Source organism: Eubalaena glacialis, chromosome 3 (genome assembly GCF_028564815.1).
Source record: "Eubalaena glacialis isolate mEubGla1 chromosome 3, mEubGla1.1.hap2.+ XY, whole genome shotgun sequence".
NCBI classification, from domain to species: Eukaryota; Metazoa; Chordata; class Mammalia; order Artiodactyla; family Balaenidae; genus Eubalaena; species Eubalaena glacialis.
The window spans coordinates 188,781,905-188,799,537 of NC_083718.1; the positions used below are offsets into that span (position 1 = coordinate 188,781,905).

General features: G+C 37.0%; 1 protein-coding gene across 8 annotated transcripts in view; it reads left to right on the forward strand.

The window, feature by feature from the left end:
- The window catches only part of RERE (arginine-glutamic acid dipeptide repeats), a 419,070-nt gene that overhangs the window by 296,267 nt on the left and 105,170 nt on the right, over positions 1 to 17,633 (forward strand). For all 8 annotated transcript variants that reach the window (XM_061185024.1, XM_061185027.1, XM_061185028.1 and 5 more), the window contains 2 exons: positions 414 to 538; positions 1,625 to 1,724. In XM_061185024.1, coding sequence (XP_061041007.1) covers positions 414 to 538; positions 1,625 to 1,724 — 225 coding nt within the window. The remainder of the gene's footprint in view (positions 1 to 413; positions 539 to 1,624; positions 1,725 to 17,633) is intronic.

The following is a 17,633-nucleotide window of genomic DNA, read 5'->3' on the forward strand; positions in this document are numbered from 1 at the left end:
CACTATTTGTATATATCTCTTTGTAAACATATTATTATATTGGAAATGTGTGTGGTTCTCCCTTCTTTATCAAGCAGCTCTTATTTCCTGAAACATTTTTTTGTTTCATCATTTCTTTTATTCACACATGCCCATTTCTTTCTCCCTCTGAGGACCGTACTGGCACTGGTTTAATTTGACACTGTTTGCTTCTCCTTAAGTAGAGATTGAGCAGTCCATTGTGAAATCTTCTGTGGTGAAATGATCCTGAAATGTGCGATAGGCCAGCTTCAGTGACTCATGATTTTCCTGTTATTTCAGCACTGCCAAAAGAAAGAGGCTTAGTAAGCTACTGCATCTGTCCCCAAGGCCTGCCTGCACAGGCACCTCTTTAAGTGTGCCTTGATTGTGACTTCTTCGTCCCTGTCTTACAGGCCAAACTTCCCGATTTGCAGCCATTCCCTTCTCCCGATGGTGACACTGTGACCCAACATGAGGAACTGGTCTGGATGCCAGGAGTTAATGACTGTGACCTCCTTATGTACTTGAGGGCAGCAAGGTAAAAGGAATCCACACCATTCTGCTTTGTGAATTGATTAGTGGGCAACAAACTTTCTCCTTTCCCCTGAAATTCTATTTATATATTGGGCATTCTGACTTTATGTTTTGTTATACTCTCTGTAATCAGAGCCCTGATCCTTGTTACCAGAGAAACATAGCCTACCATGGTAAAATCACTTTTTTATCCTTGGTGTTTGCCCCACGTTAGATTTTAGAAGTCTTCAGAAGGAAAACATCTTAAGCCATGCATGCAATTATCAACACCTCTTAATACAGCTGAGTAATTGGCTCATTCAGCTTACCTTAAAATCCCTTTACAGGTTTCTTTACTCTGTGGCTGTTCAGTGGTACCTAACCTAAACTTTATGTTTTGGGGGCTTACCTATATGAGTACTTGCTAACCTGAAAATGCCGAGACTGCAAAATGAGAAGTTTAAGTCTGTCCCAGACACATCATAGTGCAGGCAGAGCCTTCCTTTGTCTGCAGGGGTTTCTGGGACTCACTCACTGTAGTATCAACAACATGCAACAGAAACGCTGAAACAGGGTGGTGATGCAATATTAGCTCTGGCTGTTCTGTGGTCAGCAGTGCAGCTTGGAGGCTGTAGTAGGGATGGAGGCTTCAGGGGAGGGGTGACTACTAAGAGTTCTTTTCACCTCTTTTCCACTTTCAATTTGCTTAGAGGTAGTTGATGTATATATAGTATGAAAGGAATGAAGTAAAGTTTCAGCGGATTTAATTTTAGATATTTTCTGGAGACTTTTCTTTCAAAACATTGTAACCCAGCCGACTGCTGTGGCAGATAGCTTTAGATCACTCATGCCCCCAAGACTAAAATCTGAGCACTGATAAGGCATGGGAAGAAATGACAAATGGAGCTGAATAAAAATAACGTTCCTTTTTCTCAGTGAGTGAAGGGTGAACTGCAGAGGAACTTAAATTTTTTTTTGTTTTTAAACAAGCACAGAAGCAAGGCTGAGGACTCATGCATGTAGTAGTGGAATTTGGTCTGGGCTGAAGATGTGCTCTGGAAACTGAGGGTTGAAATGTCTGTACTGCCGTTCTCCCTTCCCGTCTCCCCAGGAGCATGGCGGCCTTTGCAGGGATGTGTGACGGAGGCTCCACGGAAGACGGCTGCGTTGCGGCCTCGCGGGATGACACCACCCTCAACGCACTGAACACAGTGAGTCCTTTGAAGTTGCCCTGGGTGGGAAGAAAGTTCGTTTTTCTCCTGTGCTGGCGTAGGGAATATGTGATGATCATGGAACATGAAGGGGCCTGGCATCTGAGGAGTAAGTACTGTGGTCTGCTGCTGGGATTGAAAGATTTGAGTCGTGGTCCTGGTGGTAGGGCTCCATGACCTTGGCCAGCGATGCGGCACCTCCAGATTCACCTCCTGATCTGCGTCTGTGCTTCAGGATTGTGGCGAGCCTCTGCTGAGAGCCTCATGCTAGGGGTTAATCTTCACTGAGATCTCACCAAGCTGAGGACTAGGCACAGTGATCTTACTGAATCCTCCCAACACCGCTCTGAAGGAGGCTCCATTATTACCAGCATGTGGACACAGGAAATAAGTTGAGAGCAGTTAAGTCACGATCCAAGGTCATACACTAAAGATGTGAATCCAGAGGCCACGCTTTTCCCCTTAATGTATTCGGAAGGGCGTGGAGGGAATAGAGAAAAAGCTTGACTTCTTTGAACAAATTTGGTTTTTATAGATTTGGCTTTGGAACCATGTAAATATTTCACATGATTATAAAACAAAATTAAGTTAAAAAAAAATAACAATCCTTAAAAAAATCTAAAGTAAAACATAGCACACAAGCGTAATGGTGCTGAGTTGGTTGCGTGACGTCCTTCACGGACACTCATCTGCTTTAATCCTTTGACTCCATAGCAGCTCAGGATAACAAAACTCGAGTGGCTACAAACAGTAGGATTCCTGAAACCTGTTCACTTTTTTTTTTGGACACTCCTTTTTGACCTTGGAGTATATCCTACAGGGCTGTACAGGAAAATTAATGTATCTTAAAGTTCCTTGAAATAATTCTTCTTCTGGGTGTTTACTAATGTGAAATCATCAGATCTGAAGTAATAATGAATTTTTATGGATTTCTGATCTGTTAATAGTCTGCAGGGTTATGTATACTTACATAGGATATTGAGCATGAGGCTGAGCAACTCTTCTGATGATTCACTAAGTATAATGTGAGCGCCCTTTTTGTTTGTCTTTTTCTTGAGAGGTCACTGTAGTTGGAAGGGACTTTCAAAATCATCTGTTCCCATCTCTAAATAGATAAGAATCGGAGGCGTAGAAAGACCACATAACTTGTTTGAATGCCAGCAATGCAAAAAGTTGATAACAGATCCCAATTTAGGGATCTTTCTTGCTTTCGGGGAAGCATGTAGATATCTGAACGACATAGTTGATTTTTATTCCTGGTCTAGTTGTGTTTCTTGAGTATCACATAATGTTATAATAGTCTCATATGTTGGAGGTTGATTCATCTTGCTGCCATGTTCTAAATAAGTGAATGATTTTTCATATTCCCATTTACTTTCTCACCTATTTTATACTTTGAATTTTTGTTGTTATAAGGAATCCTTATTCTGAACATATAGTGATAGAGCCAGAAGGGGCCTTTGAGATTATTTTTACAGATGAGAAAACTGAGACACAGAGATTGATGATACTGCAAACAGTGGCTATGGCAGATGTATGTCTGTGAATTCAAAATACCCTAAAAAACGTGTGTATATTTAAAGTAACTCTTCGATATGAGTTTGTTTTCTGTTGGGTTTTTGTATAAAAGCTTTATGAAAAAAATTCTCCTTTCATGACTCTGCTGATCAGTTGAATTTTGAATAACAAAGATGTTGCCATATTTAATTAAATGTCTGTTTTTGGCACTTTCCTGAATTTGTCTAATTTATTCTCTCTCTTATTCCAACCCCTTTAAGGATTCTGTAGAACATACTTCTGTACAGAAATAATTTGGGTTATTTTTGCCTGTGATCCTTTGTAGCAAGTTCCTTCTGAAGTTTTCTTAAGCATTGCCAGAGGGTTTTGGTTTTATGAGTTTTTGTTTCTGAGAAGGTACCTTCTCATCATTTGAAAATCTTCCTGCCTAGGTGAGCCCAAGATGGCTCAGGTGTTGGGTTATGAAATATAAGTGCATTTAGCCATCAAAAGACTAAGTTGTGTGCTCATTTTGTGATGAAAAGAAACTTTTAGTGGCTGTTTTAATTTTTAAACTTCATTGTTGTACTGGCTCACAGAAACTGTAGGCACTTTCTTTAATGGGAAGTGGAGTGATTGGAAAAATCTTGAGAGAAGTTAATGTTTATTTTGACTTCCTTGGAGTAAGGGGGTTTTGAGCTATGTTAAGTAATGAAAAGATAAATGCATTGTCGTGTGAGAAGTATTTGTTGTTTCTTAGAGTGTAGCATAGAGTCAAAACAAGGTTAAGCATTTATCAGCTTAGGAAATAGACACAGGTTTATTCTATTTCCCAGTACAATGTAGAAATTTAAAGTGTACGGAATCTGCCGTACGGCTACATTAGAGTATGTTTAATATCCCAGTAGGACTATTTGAATTAAAATGCATGTAAATAAATAGTTTAATGTTTAAAACTGTAGTCACTAATAAAACATTTTTAAACTGTTAGTTCTTTTTGACAACTCTATGTACCTGTTTTAAAATATAAGGTCTTCAGGATTACTTGTTTTGACTTTTTTCTTCATTAGTCGCAAAAGAGAGTTTCAGTGTGTATTTAAAAAAACTTATTGGGGTGTAATTTCTGTATAATAAATTGCTCTGGTTTAAAGTATACAATTTGATGAGTTTTTGTAGATGTGTGTGCCAGTGAAACTACTACAGTGTTCAAGATAGAAATCATTTCCAGCATCTCCAAAAGTTGCCTCATGCCCTTTTTTTTTTTTTTCATGCCCTTTTATAATCTTTTGCTGCTTCCAGTCTCAGATAACCACTGATATGTTTTCTCTCATTATAGATTAGTTGCATTTTCTAAAATGTTGCATGAAGAGAATAATATTGTATGTAATACTTGGGGTCTGGATTCTTTCAGCATAGTAATATTACGGTAGATTTATGTTGTTGCATTTTCTAAAATGTTGCATGAAGAGAATAATATTGTGTGTAATACTTGGGGTCTGGATTCTTTCAGCATAGTAATATTACGGTAGATTTATGTTGTTGCATTTTCTAAAATGTTGCATGAAGAGAATAATATTGTATGTAATACTTGGGGTCTGGATTCTTTCAGCATAGTAATATTACGGTAGATTTATGTTGTTGCATTTTCTAAAATGTTGCATGAATAGAATAATATTGTGTGTAATACTTGGGGTCTGGATTCTTTCAGCATAGTAATATTACGGTAGATTTATGTTGTTGCATTTTCTAAAATGTTGCATGAATAGAATAATATTGTGTGTAATACTTGGGGTCTGGATTCTTTCAGCATAGTAATATTACGGTAGATTTATGTTGTTGCATTTTCTAAAATGTTGCATGAATAGAATAATATTGTATGTAATACTTGGGGTCTGGATTCTTTCAGCATAGTAATATTACAGTAGATTTATGTTGTTGCATTTTCTAAAATGTTGCATGAAGAGAATAATATTGTATGTAATACTTGGGGTCTGGATTCTTTCAGCATAGTAATATTACGGTAGATTTATGTTGTTGCATTTTCTAAAATGTTGCATGAATAGAATAATATTGTATGTAATACTTGGGGTCTGGATTCTTTCAGCATAGTAATATTACGGTAGATTTATGCTGTTGCATTTTCTAAAATGTTGCATGAATAGAATAATATTGTATGTAATACTTGGGGTCTGGATTCTTTCAGCATAGCAATATTACAGTAGATTTATGTTGTTGCATTTTCTAAAATGTTGCATGAAGAGAATAATATTGTATGTAATACTTGGGGTCTGGATTCTTTCAGCATAGTAATATTACAGTAGATTTATGCTGTTGCATTTTCTAAAATGTTGCATGAAGAGAATAATATTGTATGTAATACTTGGGGTCTGGATTCTTTCAGCATAGTAATATTACAGTAGATTTATGTTGTTGCATTTTCTAAAATGTTGCATGAAGAGAATAATATTGTATGTAATACTTGGGGTCTGGATTCTTTCAGCATAGTAATATTACAGTAGATTTATGCTGTTGCATTATCAATAGCGCATTCCTTTTTATTGCTGAGTAGTATTCCAGTGTATGGATGTTCGTAATATTTTATCCATTCACCTGGTGATGGACATTTTTTTTTTTCCCAAGCTTTTGGCCATTATGAACCTTGTTACGCAAGCCTTTCTGTAGAACATATATTTTCATTTCTCTTGAGTAAATACCTAGCAGTGAAGTTGCAGGAATGCATATGTGCAGGTAGCTTTTTAAGAAACTGTCAAACAGGTTTCCACAGTGGCTGTGCCATTTTACATTCCCATCAGTAGTGTGTTAGAATTTCAGTTCTTCAACATCCCCCACGAGACTTGATGTTTTCAGTCTTTAAAATTTTTAGCCATTCTAATGGATGTGGAGTGATATGTCATTGAGGTTTTCATTTAAATTTCCTGACTGTTGGTGATGTTGAGCGTCTTTTCATGTCTTAAAGCCCATTTGTATATCTTCTTTTCTGAAGTATCTTTTGCCTAATTTAAAAAATTGAATTATTTGGCCTTTAGTATGATTTATTTGTAAGAATTTATATTGCCAATACCAGTGCTTTGATACATGTATTGTAAATATTTTCTCCCATACTATGACTTTTTTTTTTTATATAATGGTGTATTTCTAAGAGTAAAATACTTAATTTTGCTGAAGTCTGATGTATCTTTTTCCTTTTATGAAAGTTTCTTTGATCATCCCATAATTACAAAGATTGTTTCTGTGCTTTCTTCTTGAAGTTTTAGTTCTTACATTTAGACCTGTTGTTCATTTCAAATTAATTTTGCATGTGATGCAAGGTAGAGGTGAAAGTTCGTTCTTTCCTACACGGATGCCAGTTGTTGGAGCCACATTTGTTGAAAATAGTCTTTTCTCATTGAATTGCCTTGATGCCTTTATTGAACAAGCACTGATTGTATATGTTTGGGGTTTTTTTTTTAATATTCTATTATGTTTAACTGATCTAATATTCTATCTATTTTTTTTACCGGTACTTCAGTATTTTGAATACTATAGCTTTATAGGAACTCAGGTGGTATAAGTCTTTCTATTTTGTACTTGTTTTCAAGGTTGCTTTGGCTCTTTTAGGTCATTTGCATTTCCATATAAATTTCAGAATCAGCTTGTCAGTTTCTATTTTAAAAAAGGCTTTGATGGAATTTTGATTGAGATTGCATTGAATCTGTGGATCTATTTAGGAAGACTTGACATCTTAACAATTTGAATCTTCGAATCCATGAACATGATATAGTATCTCTCCCTTTTTAAAAAAGGTTTCTTTAATTTTTTTGAGTAAGACTTTGCAGTTTTCACTGTACAAGTTTTGTACATATTTTGTAAAATGTATCCCTTAAGTAATTATTGTTTGAAGATTCTACTGTTAATAAAATAGTATTTTTAAATTTCATTGTCTACATGTTCATTGATAGGATAGACATACAATCAGTTTTTATGAGTTTACCTTGTATTATTTTATACAAAGAATACACGGTCAACACTAGTAGCTTTCTGGTTGGTTCCTTAGGATTTTCTGTGTGCACGGTCATGTCATCTGCAAATAAAGATAGCTTTACCTCTTTCTGATTTATGTGTTTTATTTCTTTTCTGTGCTTTCTTGCACTTGCTTGAACCTCCAGTACAGTACTGAATAGAAATGCTGAGAATGGACATCTTTGCTTTCTTTCTCATCTTAAGGAAAAAACATTCAGTTGTTCAGTGTTAAGTACAATGTAGGATTTTTGTTGTTGTTTAATCGAGCTGAGAATGTTCCCTTTTATTTCTAAGTTTGTTGAGGTTTTTACCATGAATGGCCATTGAATTTCATCAGATACTGTTTTTTTTCCTTTTGTATCTAATGAAATGATCATATGGTTGTTATATACTTTATTTGTTAGTATGGTGAATTATATTGATTCATTTCAAATGTTAAACCAACTGTGCATTCCTAGATTAAATCCTGCTTGGGCATTCTGTACTATTGGATTCAATTTGCTATTATTTTGTTAATAACTTTTACATTTGTGTTCATGAGGGATAGTGAGCTGTAGTCTTTCTTTGTAATACCTTTGTCTGGTTTTGATATCAGAGTAATACTGATTTCAGAAATTAGTTGGGAAACATTTCCTCCTACTCTGTTTTTCTCTTAAAGAGTTTGTAAAGGACTGATCTTTTTTCTTTGTTAAATGTTTGATAGAATTGACAGTGAAGCCCTCTGGGACTAAATTTTTTTTAATGGAAACTTAATGAGTGTTACTGAAACCAGGTTCGTACTGCTCACCACACAACAGGCCAATAAATCGAGAGAGGAATAGTGACTTTATTCCAGAAGCTGGCAGACCAAGAAGATGTGGACTCGTGTCCCAAAGAACCACCTCACCTGAGTTAGAATTCAGGCTTCTTTTATACCAAAAGGGAGGGGTGGGGGTGGCTGGTTGTTGCAGACTTCCTGGTGCCAGAATCCTTTGTTCTTGCAGCTGTCCACATAGATCTGGTCACAATGTTCTTATAAGCCTCCAACAATACAGTTGTCATTTTCTGTTCTGCAACTTTTTACCTCTATATGAATGGGAAAATGTTATACCTTTAAAGGTCAGAGCTTTGAGAATGGGCTATCATATATATTTCAGGCTGTAGGCAACATTCTTTTACAAAGGTGAAGAGCCAGCGTGACTCAGCACAGGTAACAGAGCCCAAGTGTTAGAGCTAAAGGTATAGGTCTGATATGGAGTCAGGTTTGTTCTTCTCTGTTACAAAAGTACAGATAGACATAGGCCTATTCAGATTTTATATTTTGTTATGTGTCAGTAGTAATCTGTTGATCTCTAAATGTTTTATTTCATCTGGGATATCAAATTTGTTGGTAAAAATTACGAATTATTTCTGTAATATCTTTTTAATGTCTATAGGGATCTGTAATTTTGACTTTTCATTCTTAATATTGCTAATTTGTTTCCTCTTAATCATTCTAAATAGAAGGTTATCAATATTATTGATCTTTTCAGATAGGTAGCATTTGGTTTCATTGATTTTTCTCTGTCTGCTTTCTATTTCATTGATCTCCCAATCTTATTATTTCTTTTCTACTTATTTTGGGTTAATTTGATTACTTTTCCCCCTAGCTTCCTAAAATGGGATCTTAGATAACTGATTTTATCACAAATTCTAATTTGTAATTAGAATGGAACATTCTGTTACCATTTTGTTAAAAATTTTTTTTTAAATTTTATGTGTGATTTCTTCTTTTACCCATGGATTGTTTGGAATTAAATTGTTTAATCACCAGGGACTTGGGATTTCTCTCTCCCCGCCCCCCCTCCCTGCCCCCCTCTCTCTCCCCACCACCCCTCTCTCCCTGCCCTCCCTCTCTCCCCACCTGCTCTCTCCCCACCCCACCTCCTTCCCCCCCTCCCCCCTCCTTTTGGAATGTTATTGATTTCTAATTTAGTTCTGCTGTGGTCAAAGAGTACCCAGTAAGATTTCAATCTTTTGAAATCTGAGACTTGTTTCTTGGCTCAGCATGTGATTTACCTTGGTGAATGTTCCATGTACACTTGTAATGAACTTATGTTCTGCAGTTGTTAGGTGTACTGTTTTATAATTGTCAGTTTCTTTGAGGTGGTTTATATTATCATTCAGATCTTCTCTGTCCTACTATCTAGTTGTATTGTCAGTTACTCAGAGAGATGTATTAAAGTCTTGTGAATTTGGTTATTTCTCCTTTTAGTTCTGTTAGTTTTTGCTTCATATGTATGGAAATTGTGTCATTAGGTGCATGAAGGTTTACAATATTTATCTTTCTCCTTTAACCTTTTTGGTGTAACCCTTTTTGTGTCTAGTAGTACTCTTTTGTCATGAACTCAGTTTTGTCTAAAATTAATACAGCTACTCTGGCTTTCTTATGCCTGTTGTCTGCATGTGGTATATCTTCTTCCAGCTTCTTACTTTGAATCCTGATTTTTTCTTTTATTTAAAGTACCTCTCTTGTGTACTTTAAGCTTTTCAGTTGTTTCTTGCTTTTTTATCCGGTCTGGCAAGCTCTACCTTTTGTTTGGAGTGTTTAGTCCATTTTAATGTAGTGCACATGTTTCTCAGGTTGTGTAAAACTTGAGCCACATACAGTTTTTTTTTTTTTTAATTTTATTTATTTAGTTGTTTATTTATTTATGGCTGTGTTGGGTCTTCGTTTCTGTGCGAGGGCTTTCCCCAGTTGTGGCAGGCGGGGGCCACCCTTCATCGCGGTGCGCGGGCTTCCCACCACCGCGGCCTCTCCCACTGCGGAGCACAGGCTCCAGACGCGCAGGCTCAGCAACTGTGGCTCACGGGCCCAGTCGCTCCGCGGCACGCGGGATCCTCCCAGACCAGGGCTCGAACCCACGCCCCCCGCATTGGCAGGCAGACTCCCAACCACTGCGCCACCAGGGAAGCCCCACATACAGTTTTAATAGCAGAGCTGTCATTGGAGAATCACAGAAGTAGTTAATATATAAATATCTTACTTTCATGGCCACATGATGATACTTTTGATTCAGCAGTGAACTTGCAGACTAGTTAGGTAAACAGTTCTTTGTGTGCTCATTCATGTTAAAATGTATTTCTTATCTTTTTACTTCTTACATAAAAAACAGTTTTATACTGATAGAGAGGAAGAAGATGTAATAAATGTGTTGGCCTCTCTTATTGCAAGAGGAGGGTATTAGTAACGACAGGCATACTCCTTAATGTGCATCAGCAAAGAGGTTTTATTATATTTTACTATTTTAAATTGTGAATACCTGTGAATGCAAAATTGTTTTATTCATAACTTTATGTTATATATATATTAAATAACATATTAAAATATGACAAAGCAATGGTGCTGTCTCTGGAATATCTTACATAGAAATGTTCTGTGTGTGCTGTACCAGGTATATGCTTCTCCAAATGAAATTTTAATTAGGCTTATTGTACACGTTTAGCATATATGTAAATTTTAAGCATAATTGCTATATAACATATAAATGGCCCATATTATTCTAATGGAGTTAATTCAGCCATCTTTAAAGGCGTACATTTATTTGGCCTTTTATAAAATAGACCTTTATATTTATGCTTGGAAACTGCCCCAGAGTCCTTTAGTTTGAGCCTAGGGTTTTCTGGAAAATATCATGCTGACTTATTTTTCCTAAATTGATACTGGATTTTATTATTTGAGCTCAAGTATCTTTCCCATTTTCTAAGTAAAGTTCAAATTCTTTGACTTCTCTTTCTCAGAAACTTTATTTGCATGCTTATGTTTACCTTCTCTTGCTAACACTAAACATATATATTTTCACTATGTATAAGTAAAATTTATAATCATGCAGGAAAGATTTCACCTTTGCCTGGACAGTTTTATTCCCTGAAATATGGATGGCTGTTAGACGTTTGGATTAAGCTTTTTACATATTCAAGAGAGTGTGTATGTGTTTGCTTACGTATTTATGCACACACACATCTCCTTCAACAAAGGATGAAAGGCCTCCAATAGCTTAATCATTAGTTTTTATCTCTGATCTATAAATATCACTATTTGTTAACCATTGAGTATTAATCATCTTTGTTTTCTGCGCTATAGCCCGATGCCTGGTACAGGGTAGAGAGGCACTAAATATTTGTTGAATGATGGAATAAGTAAATCAGGTCCAAGTCCAAATCACATTTGATCACCCAGAACTTGTTGTTGTAAAGTTGGCATAGCAGAGTATGCAGATAAGCCTACTCTAAGAATCATTTTCATCTTCCTCTCTTTCATTCTAAAAAATTAAGTCTGTAGAATTCCTGTCAGAGATCTTCTATTTGTTCCTTGTAAATGGACTTCACTAAAGCATCTGGCCCTGGATTAGCTTTGCAGTGCTTCGGACTTTAATGAATGTTGAGTCTGTTCCAGCTCCCAAATAAGGCATTGCCAGGAGGCCCTTTTATGATGCTTTGCCTACAGTATATGGTCAGGGTTCTTCTGAAATTCATTCCACACTCACACCCTTTGCTTAAATTCTTCTCTTTTTACTCTTTCTCCATTAGATTAGTCCCCATTAATTGGTTGTAGGGTGGTGGTTTTTTTGTCTCAGGATTTTGGTTGAAAAGAGTAATAGTTGATAATGCTATATGATTTCTTTTTATGGAAATCCAGTAATTACAAGAACACCTTATTTAAATCAGTCTTGACAAGCACCTTTGCTAGGGTTTTATTTATGTTGTAACAGGATATTGGACTCTACCTCATATTATATTGTTAACGATAGTAGAAGTGAAATTGCTGAAAGAGACCATGTAGTGAAGTTTTCCGGTGTAACCATGACCTTTTCAACTGATTATCAGCATAATAATATACAAATTTGAGTTTTTATTTATTGTGCTTTGACCAATTAGAAATATTTTGAACTTCTGTTCTGAAAATTTTTTGTTTTAGAAATTTACCAGTGTGGTTCCCTTTGGTTCTCAGGGGTGGGTGAGGAGATAAAAGGCCACTTACATTATCAACCTCTGGGAATGGCATCTTCATTACTTACTGTAGTAGTGATTTTATTTTTGATAATTTTTTTAACACAGAAGTCTGGCTGTAAGTTCTTCTGGTCTGTGGTGTTCCCGAGTCAGCTCATCACAGTTGTGGCCCCACTTTGCTTTTCAGTGTGAGCCACTCGCAAGTTTCTTTAGCCATTTCTTTCTTTTATCTCTTTTTAATATAATAGTTTTATTGAAATATAATTCATGTACTATATATTTCACATATTTAAAGTCTACAATTTAATGGCTTTCAGTATATTCAGATTTGTGTTAACTACCATCACAATCAATTTTAGAACATTTTCGCCCCCCAAGGAAACCTGTGCTCATTAGTCACTCCCCATCTCCCATCTCTCCTCACCCCACCCCGGCAGCCATTATTGTATTATTATTATATTCTGCCTTCCATGTCTATGGATTCCCCTGTTGTGAACATTTCATTTAAGTGGAATTTAAGTGCAATATGTGGTCTTTTGTAACTGGTTTCTTTCACTGAGGGTAATGTTTCCAATTTTCATCCATGGTGTAGTTTTTATATACGTGTGTGTGTGTGTGTCTGTGTGTGTGTGTGTGTAACCATTTTTATGTATAACCATTTTATTTCTCCTTCTGGTCAGCTTTGTCTGTATGTATGTCTTAAAATGCGACACCTGCACTAAAGCAACGCTTGTCAGATTTGATCAGCATATGGTGTCAAGGAGTTAACTTCAGTTGTCCCAAAAGCTCACCTCAGTGCAGTCCAAGCCTTCATGAATGTGCACATCACATTTATTTTTTTCTTGTGTTTTGTCTTTGTCCTGTTTTGTTTCATTTTTCTTCACATTTTTGCCTTTCCTAAGCCATTTATCTCCCGCTGTCAGCTTTTTGACTGAATTTTCAGCCAGGCAGGGGACTTTAAATTTATCACTGTTATTTTCATTTTATTAGGTATCAGCTGTTGGTCAGTTGCCTGATGTCATTAATAACAACAACAATATTAATAATCGTAACAAAATTAAAATGTATTTGTTGGTTGAGTGCTTATATGTTAGGAAAAAGTTTAAGTGCTTTTTATGAATGAATTCATTTCATCTTTATAACAATTCTGTGAGAAAAGTACGGTTATCACCTGCAGATTAATAGCCGCACTCTGTCATATTTATATACACATAATAATTTAAACTTGAGGGTAGTCTAGAATTGAGGCCAGTGCCTTACAACAGTCCTCTTGAAATGTCCATTGAATCTGCAGTTTGGGGGATTTGCCATTCAGCAAGTTAAAAACCCTTCATGCTGCAGCCTGGCTGTGTATCTCCATCCTTCCTCCTAGGCTCTCAGCAGGGATGGATGAGTGTGATTCAGCTTTTACTTTTGTTTGGCAAAAGTTAGAAAGTTCCTTTGCTAATTTAAGAAATTTCTTTCTCATAAGATTTTTTTCCAAGCTAAATACTGGTAAAATATTTTGAGGTTTACATGGTGTTTTGAAAACTGTCTACTTAACATCAATCAGTTGGAATTTTAACATCTGTGAATCTATATTAAGCATTAATATTAACATAATAAGTATTTAGCAAGTCAGGATAAAAGCCCTTAGCCTTTTTACATCGAAGAAGAGGCTTTAATAAAATCATTCATTCATTTATTTGTTTAGTAATAAACGTGATGGAGTCCCTGCTCTTTGCAAAACCCTAATGGGAGAGCATTTGCTGAAAGTGTTGAAATCTAAGTAAGTGTTTAAATCTTAGAACAAAGTGGGCCCATGAGTTTTGAAAAGGCTCACATATGAACATAACTTCTAAAATGTACTGTAGAATATTAAAATTTATATTTGTCCTAGTATGTGTGTTTCTTATACTAGTTTGAAGTATACTTTGGAATACTTTTTTTTTTATAGCTCTCCTAGATAAATTTTTTTACCCCCAAAGTTTGAAGGTCGGTGTATTAGTTTCCTGTGGCTACTATAACAAATTACCACAAACTTGGCGACTTAAAAACAAGAGATTTTATTCTCTCCTAGTTCTGGAGGCCAGAAGTTAGAAATCAGCGTGTCAGTGGGGCCATGCTCCCTGCATCTCCACAGGGGGAGAATCATTCTTTGCCTCTTCCAGCACTGAGTAGCTCCTAGCTCTCCTCCTTTATGGCCACATCTTTCTCTGCTTGTCTTCCCATTGCCATCTTCTCTGTGTGTCTGTGTCTTCTCTGTTCCGTGTTTCCCACTGCCTCTCTTGCATAAGGACGCTGGTCACTGGGTATAGGGCCCGCCTGGGTAATCTAGAATTGTCTCCTCATCTTAAAAATCCTTACCTTAATCACCATCACGTTTGTAAAGACCCTTTTTTCAAATAAGGTCACAATCACATGTTCCAGGGATTTGATGCGGATATCTTCTGGTGGTCATTTTTTAGCCTGCCACAGTTGGATTTTACTGTTACACAAAATGTTACTAAAATAAATTATAGTACTTATTTTTAATTTTTTGTAATAGTTTATTTTTACTTCCTTTCCTTTTCTATCAGTTACAATTTATTTAGATTGTGGACTTTATAATATTGAGAGTATAAAAATATTCTAGTAGTGACTGATATTTCTGTAACATTTGAGGACATTTTATTTATAAAATACTGTCATATTTGTATTGGCATAAAGTATAGTGTATTTGGCTTTCTTGGTACGAAGAACATTTATTTAAATAACAGAATTGTCAGGTATAACCACCATATTGACTGATTTATTCTGACCTGTCAGGTTGCTGAGTATTTCTTCCTTGGCTCCACCCTAGATGGACCCAGCCTGCCCCAGTTGAGTCGGAGGGCACCTGCCCCTCAGGGCCCCTCGGGGGCATGGTCTCGTGCTGCTTGTAGGCCCGATCTCTGAGGTGGCCTGGGGTCAGCCCTGGCTACCTTTGAAGCTATTGCTCTTTTAAGTCTCTGCCGTCTGTTCCATTTCCTGTCCTGCAGCGCTGCCCCGACCAGCTCTCTTCTCCAGGAGACGGATTATTCCCCCATAGCCGGTCACTTTCTGGGCTTCTTAAATCACTACACCGACTGCCCGCCGTTGCCCTTCTTGCTGCCCTGTCTGTTGGTTGGCCCGCCTTCTCCCTGCCCATAGTATTGGTTGGGTCGTGTAGTCCAGCTTACTCAAGTACTTTGGAGTACTACTTATTCAGGGATTTTTGGGAAGGTTGGCTCTTAATTTTCCTCCATTCCACACCCCCCCCCCTCCCGCCCATGTCACGAATGAGGTGTAAGTTTTCATGTGTCTCAAATCAAGTCTACCTTTACTTGATGCCTCTGAGTCATCATTATTGGTGGCCATCACACAAAATCGTGTGCAACTGTGGAGAGTTTCAGATCTTTGGTTTGCATAATGTTGGGTTGGCCAAAAGGTTCGTTTGGTTTTTTCCATAAGATGACTCTAGTAGCACTTAGTTGTCTTTAACTTCATTCAAAACAATTTTGTTAGATCGTATGTGATAGCTGTCATATTAGTGTGCATTTAAAGAAAGACTTATCAAAATTGGTGAATTTTTGTGTAGCCATTTTAATATTGAAGATGGAAGGAAAAAAAGCAACATTTTCGGCATATTATTCTTTACTATTTCAAGAAAGGTAAAAAACGCAACCCAAACGCAAAAAATGATTTGTGCAGTGTGTGGAGAAGGTGCTCTGACTGATGGAACGTGTCAGAAGGGGTTTGCGAAGTTTCGTGCTGGAGATTTCTCGCTGGACGATACCCCGTGGTCAGGTAGACCAGTTGAAGTTGATAGCGATCAAATTGAGACGTTAATTGAGAATAATCAATGTTTTACAACGTGGGAGATAGCCAACATACTCAAAGTCAAGCGTTGAATGTCATTTGCACCAGCTTGATTATGTTAATCACTTTGATGTTTGGGTTCCACGTAAGTTAAGCGAGAAAAATCTTCTTGACCATATTTCTGCATGCCATTCTCTACCTAAATGTAATGAAAACGTTCCGTTTTTAAAACAAATTGTGATGGCCAATGAAAAGTGGATACTGTGCAATAATGTGGAACGGAAGAGATTGTGGGGCAAGCGAAATGAACCACCACCACCAACCACACCAAAGGCTGGTCTTCATCCAGAGAAGGTGATGTGTATATGGTGGGATTGGAAGGGAGTCCTCTATTATGAGCTCCTTCCGGAAAACCAAACGATTAATTCCAACAAGTCTTGCTCCCAGTTAGACCAACTGAAAGCAGCACTTGACAAAAGCTTCCAGAATTAGTCAACAGAAAACACATAATCTTCCATCAGGATAACACAAGACCTTGTGTTTCTTTGATGACCAGGCAAAAACTGTTACACCTTGGCTGGGAAGTTCTGATTCATCCGCCATGTTCACCGGACATTGCACCTTCAGATTTCCACTTATTCCGGTCTTTACAAAAAATTTCAGTTCCCTGGAAGACTGTAAAAGGCACCTGGAACAGTTCTTTGCTCAAAAAGATAAAACGTCTTGGGAAGATGGAGTTATGAAGTTGCCTGAAAAATGGCAGAAGGTAGTGGAACAGAAGGGTGAACACGTTGTTCAATAAAGTTCTTGGTGAAAATGAAAACTGTGTCTTTTATGTGTACTTAGAAACCAAAGGCACTTTTTGGCCAACCCAATAGTTTGGCAAGGTTTGGAGTCTTCCGCAGTGAGGCTCTCTTGTGCCACTGCTCTGTGTTAAAATCACACAGTCTCTCTCATTTGTTCTTTCAGACCTGTTGTTTGACTGGGAAATCCAGAACTGTGAGGAAGCCAGACAGCTAAGGTTCAGGGTGAGGGCTTCGAGGTTCTCCAGGGCCATTGCTGGAGGGCACTACTGTGGTTGCCCAGAGCCTTTTTGCTTATTTTTTAGTCACTAGCTTTGTTCTTGGCTGAGGTTTCTAGATAAAAGAGCAGTCACTCAGAAATGTTCCCAACTCAGTAATCTCACATGCTTTGGTGTATACCTCTTTGATTTTCTTTGTTCCATTACTTTATCATTGCAACCAAAAAAGCATAGGTGTATTATTGTTTACACAGCCTTAAAATTACTCGTCAAAAATCACCAAGGTTAAGGTTGTTGAGCCCCGTGGATTGGAAGCAGTCGTTTCTGCACCTAAATTCTACTGAGTAGGTATTAAAGCACTTTCTGTAAATGTTTTTCCCTTAATACTGATGCAACTGATCTTGAGGTTGTTTTTGTTTATTTATTTTTTAAAAAAATGAACTGTTTGAAGGAATCTGGTTAAAATTGACCCATAGCTGACCTTTCACATGTACTTTCTAGTTCAGTTTAGCATTTATGAATGGGTTCGCTAATACCTGCGTGAGAGGAATAGAACAGTGTTCTGTCACCCTCTAGGTTAGAGCCTTACTTATTGTTTTTCTGTT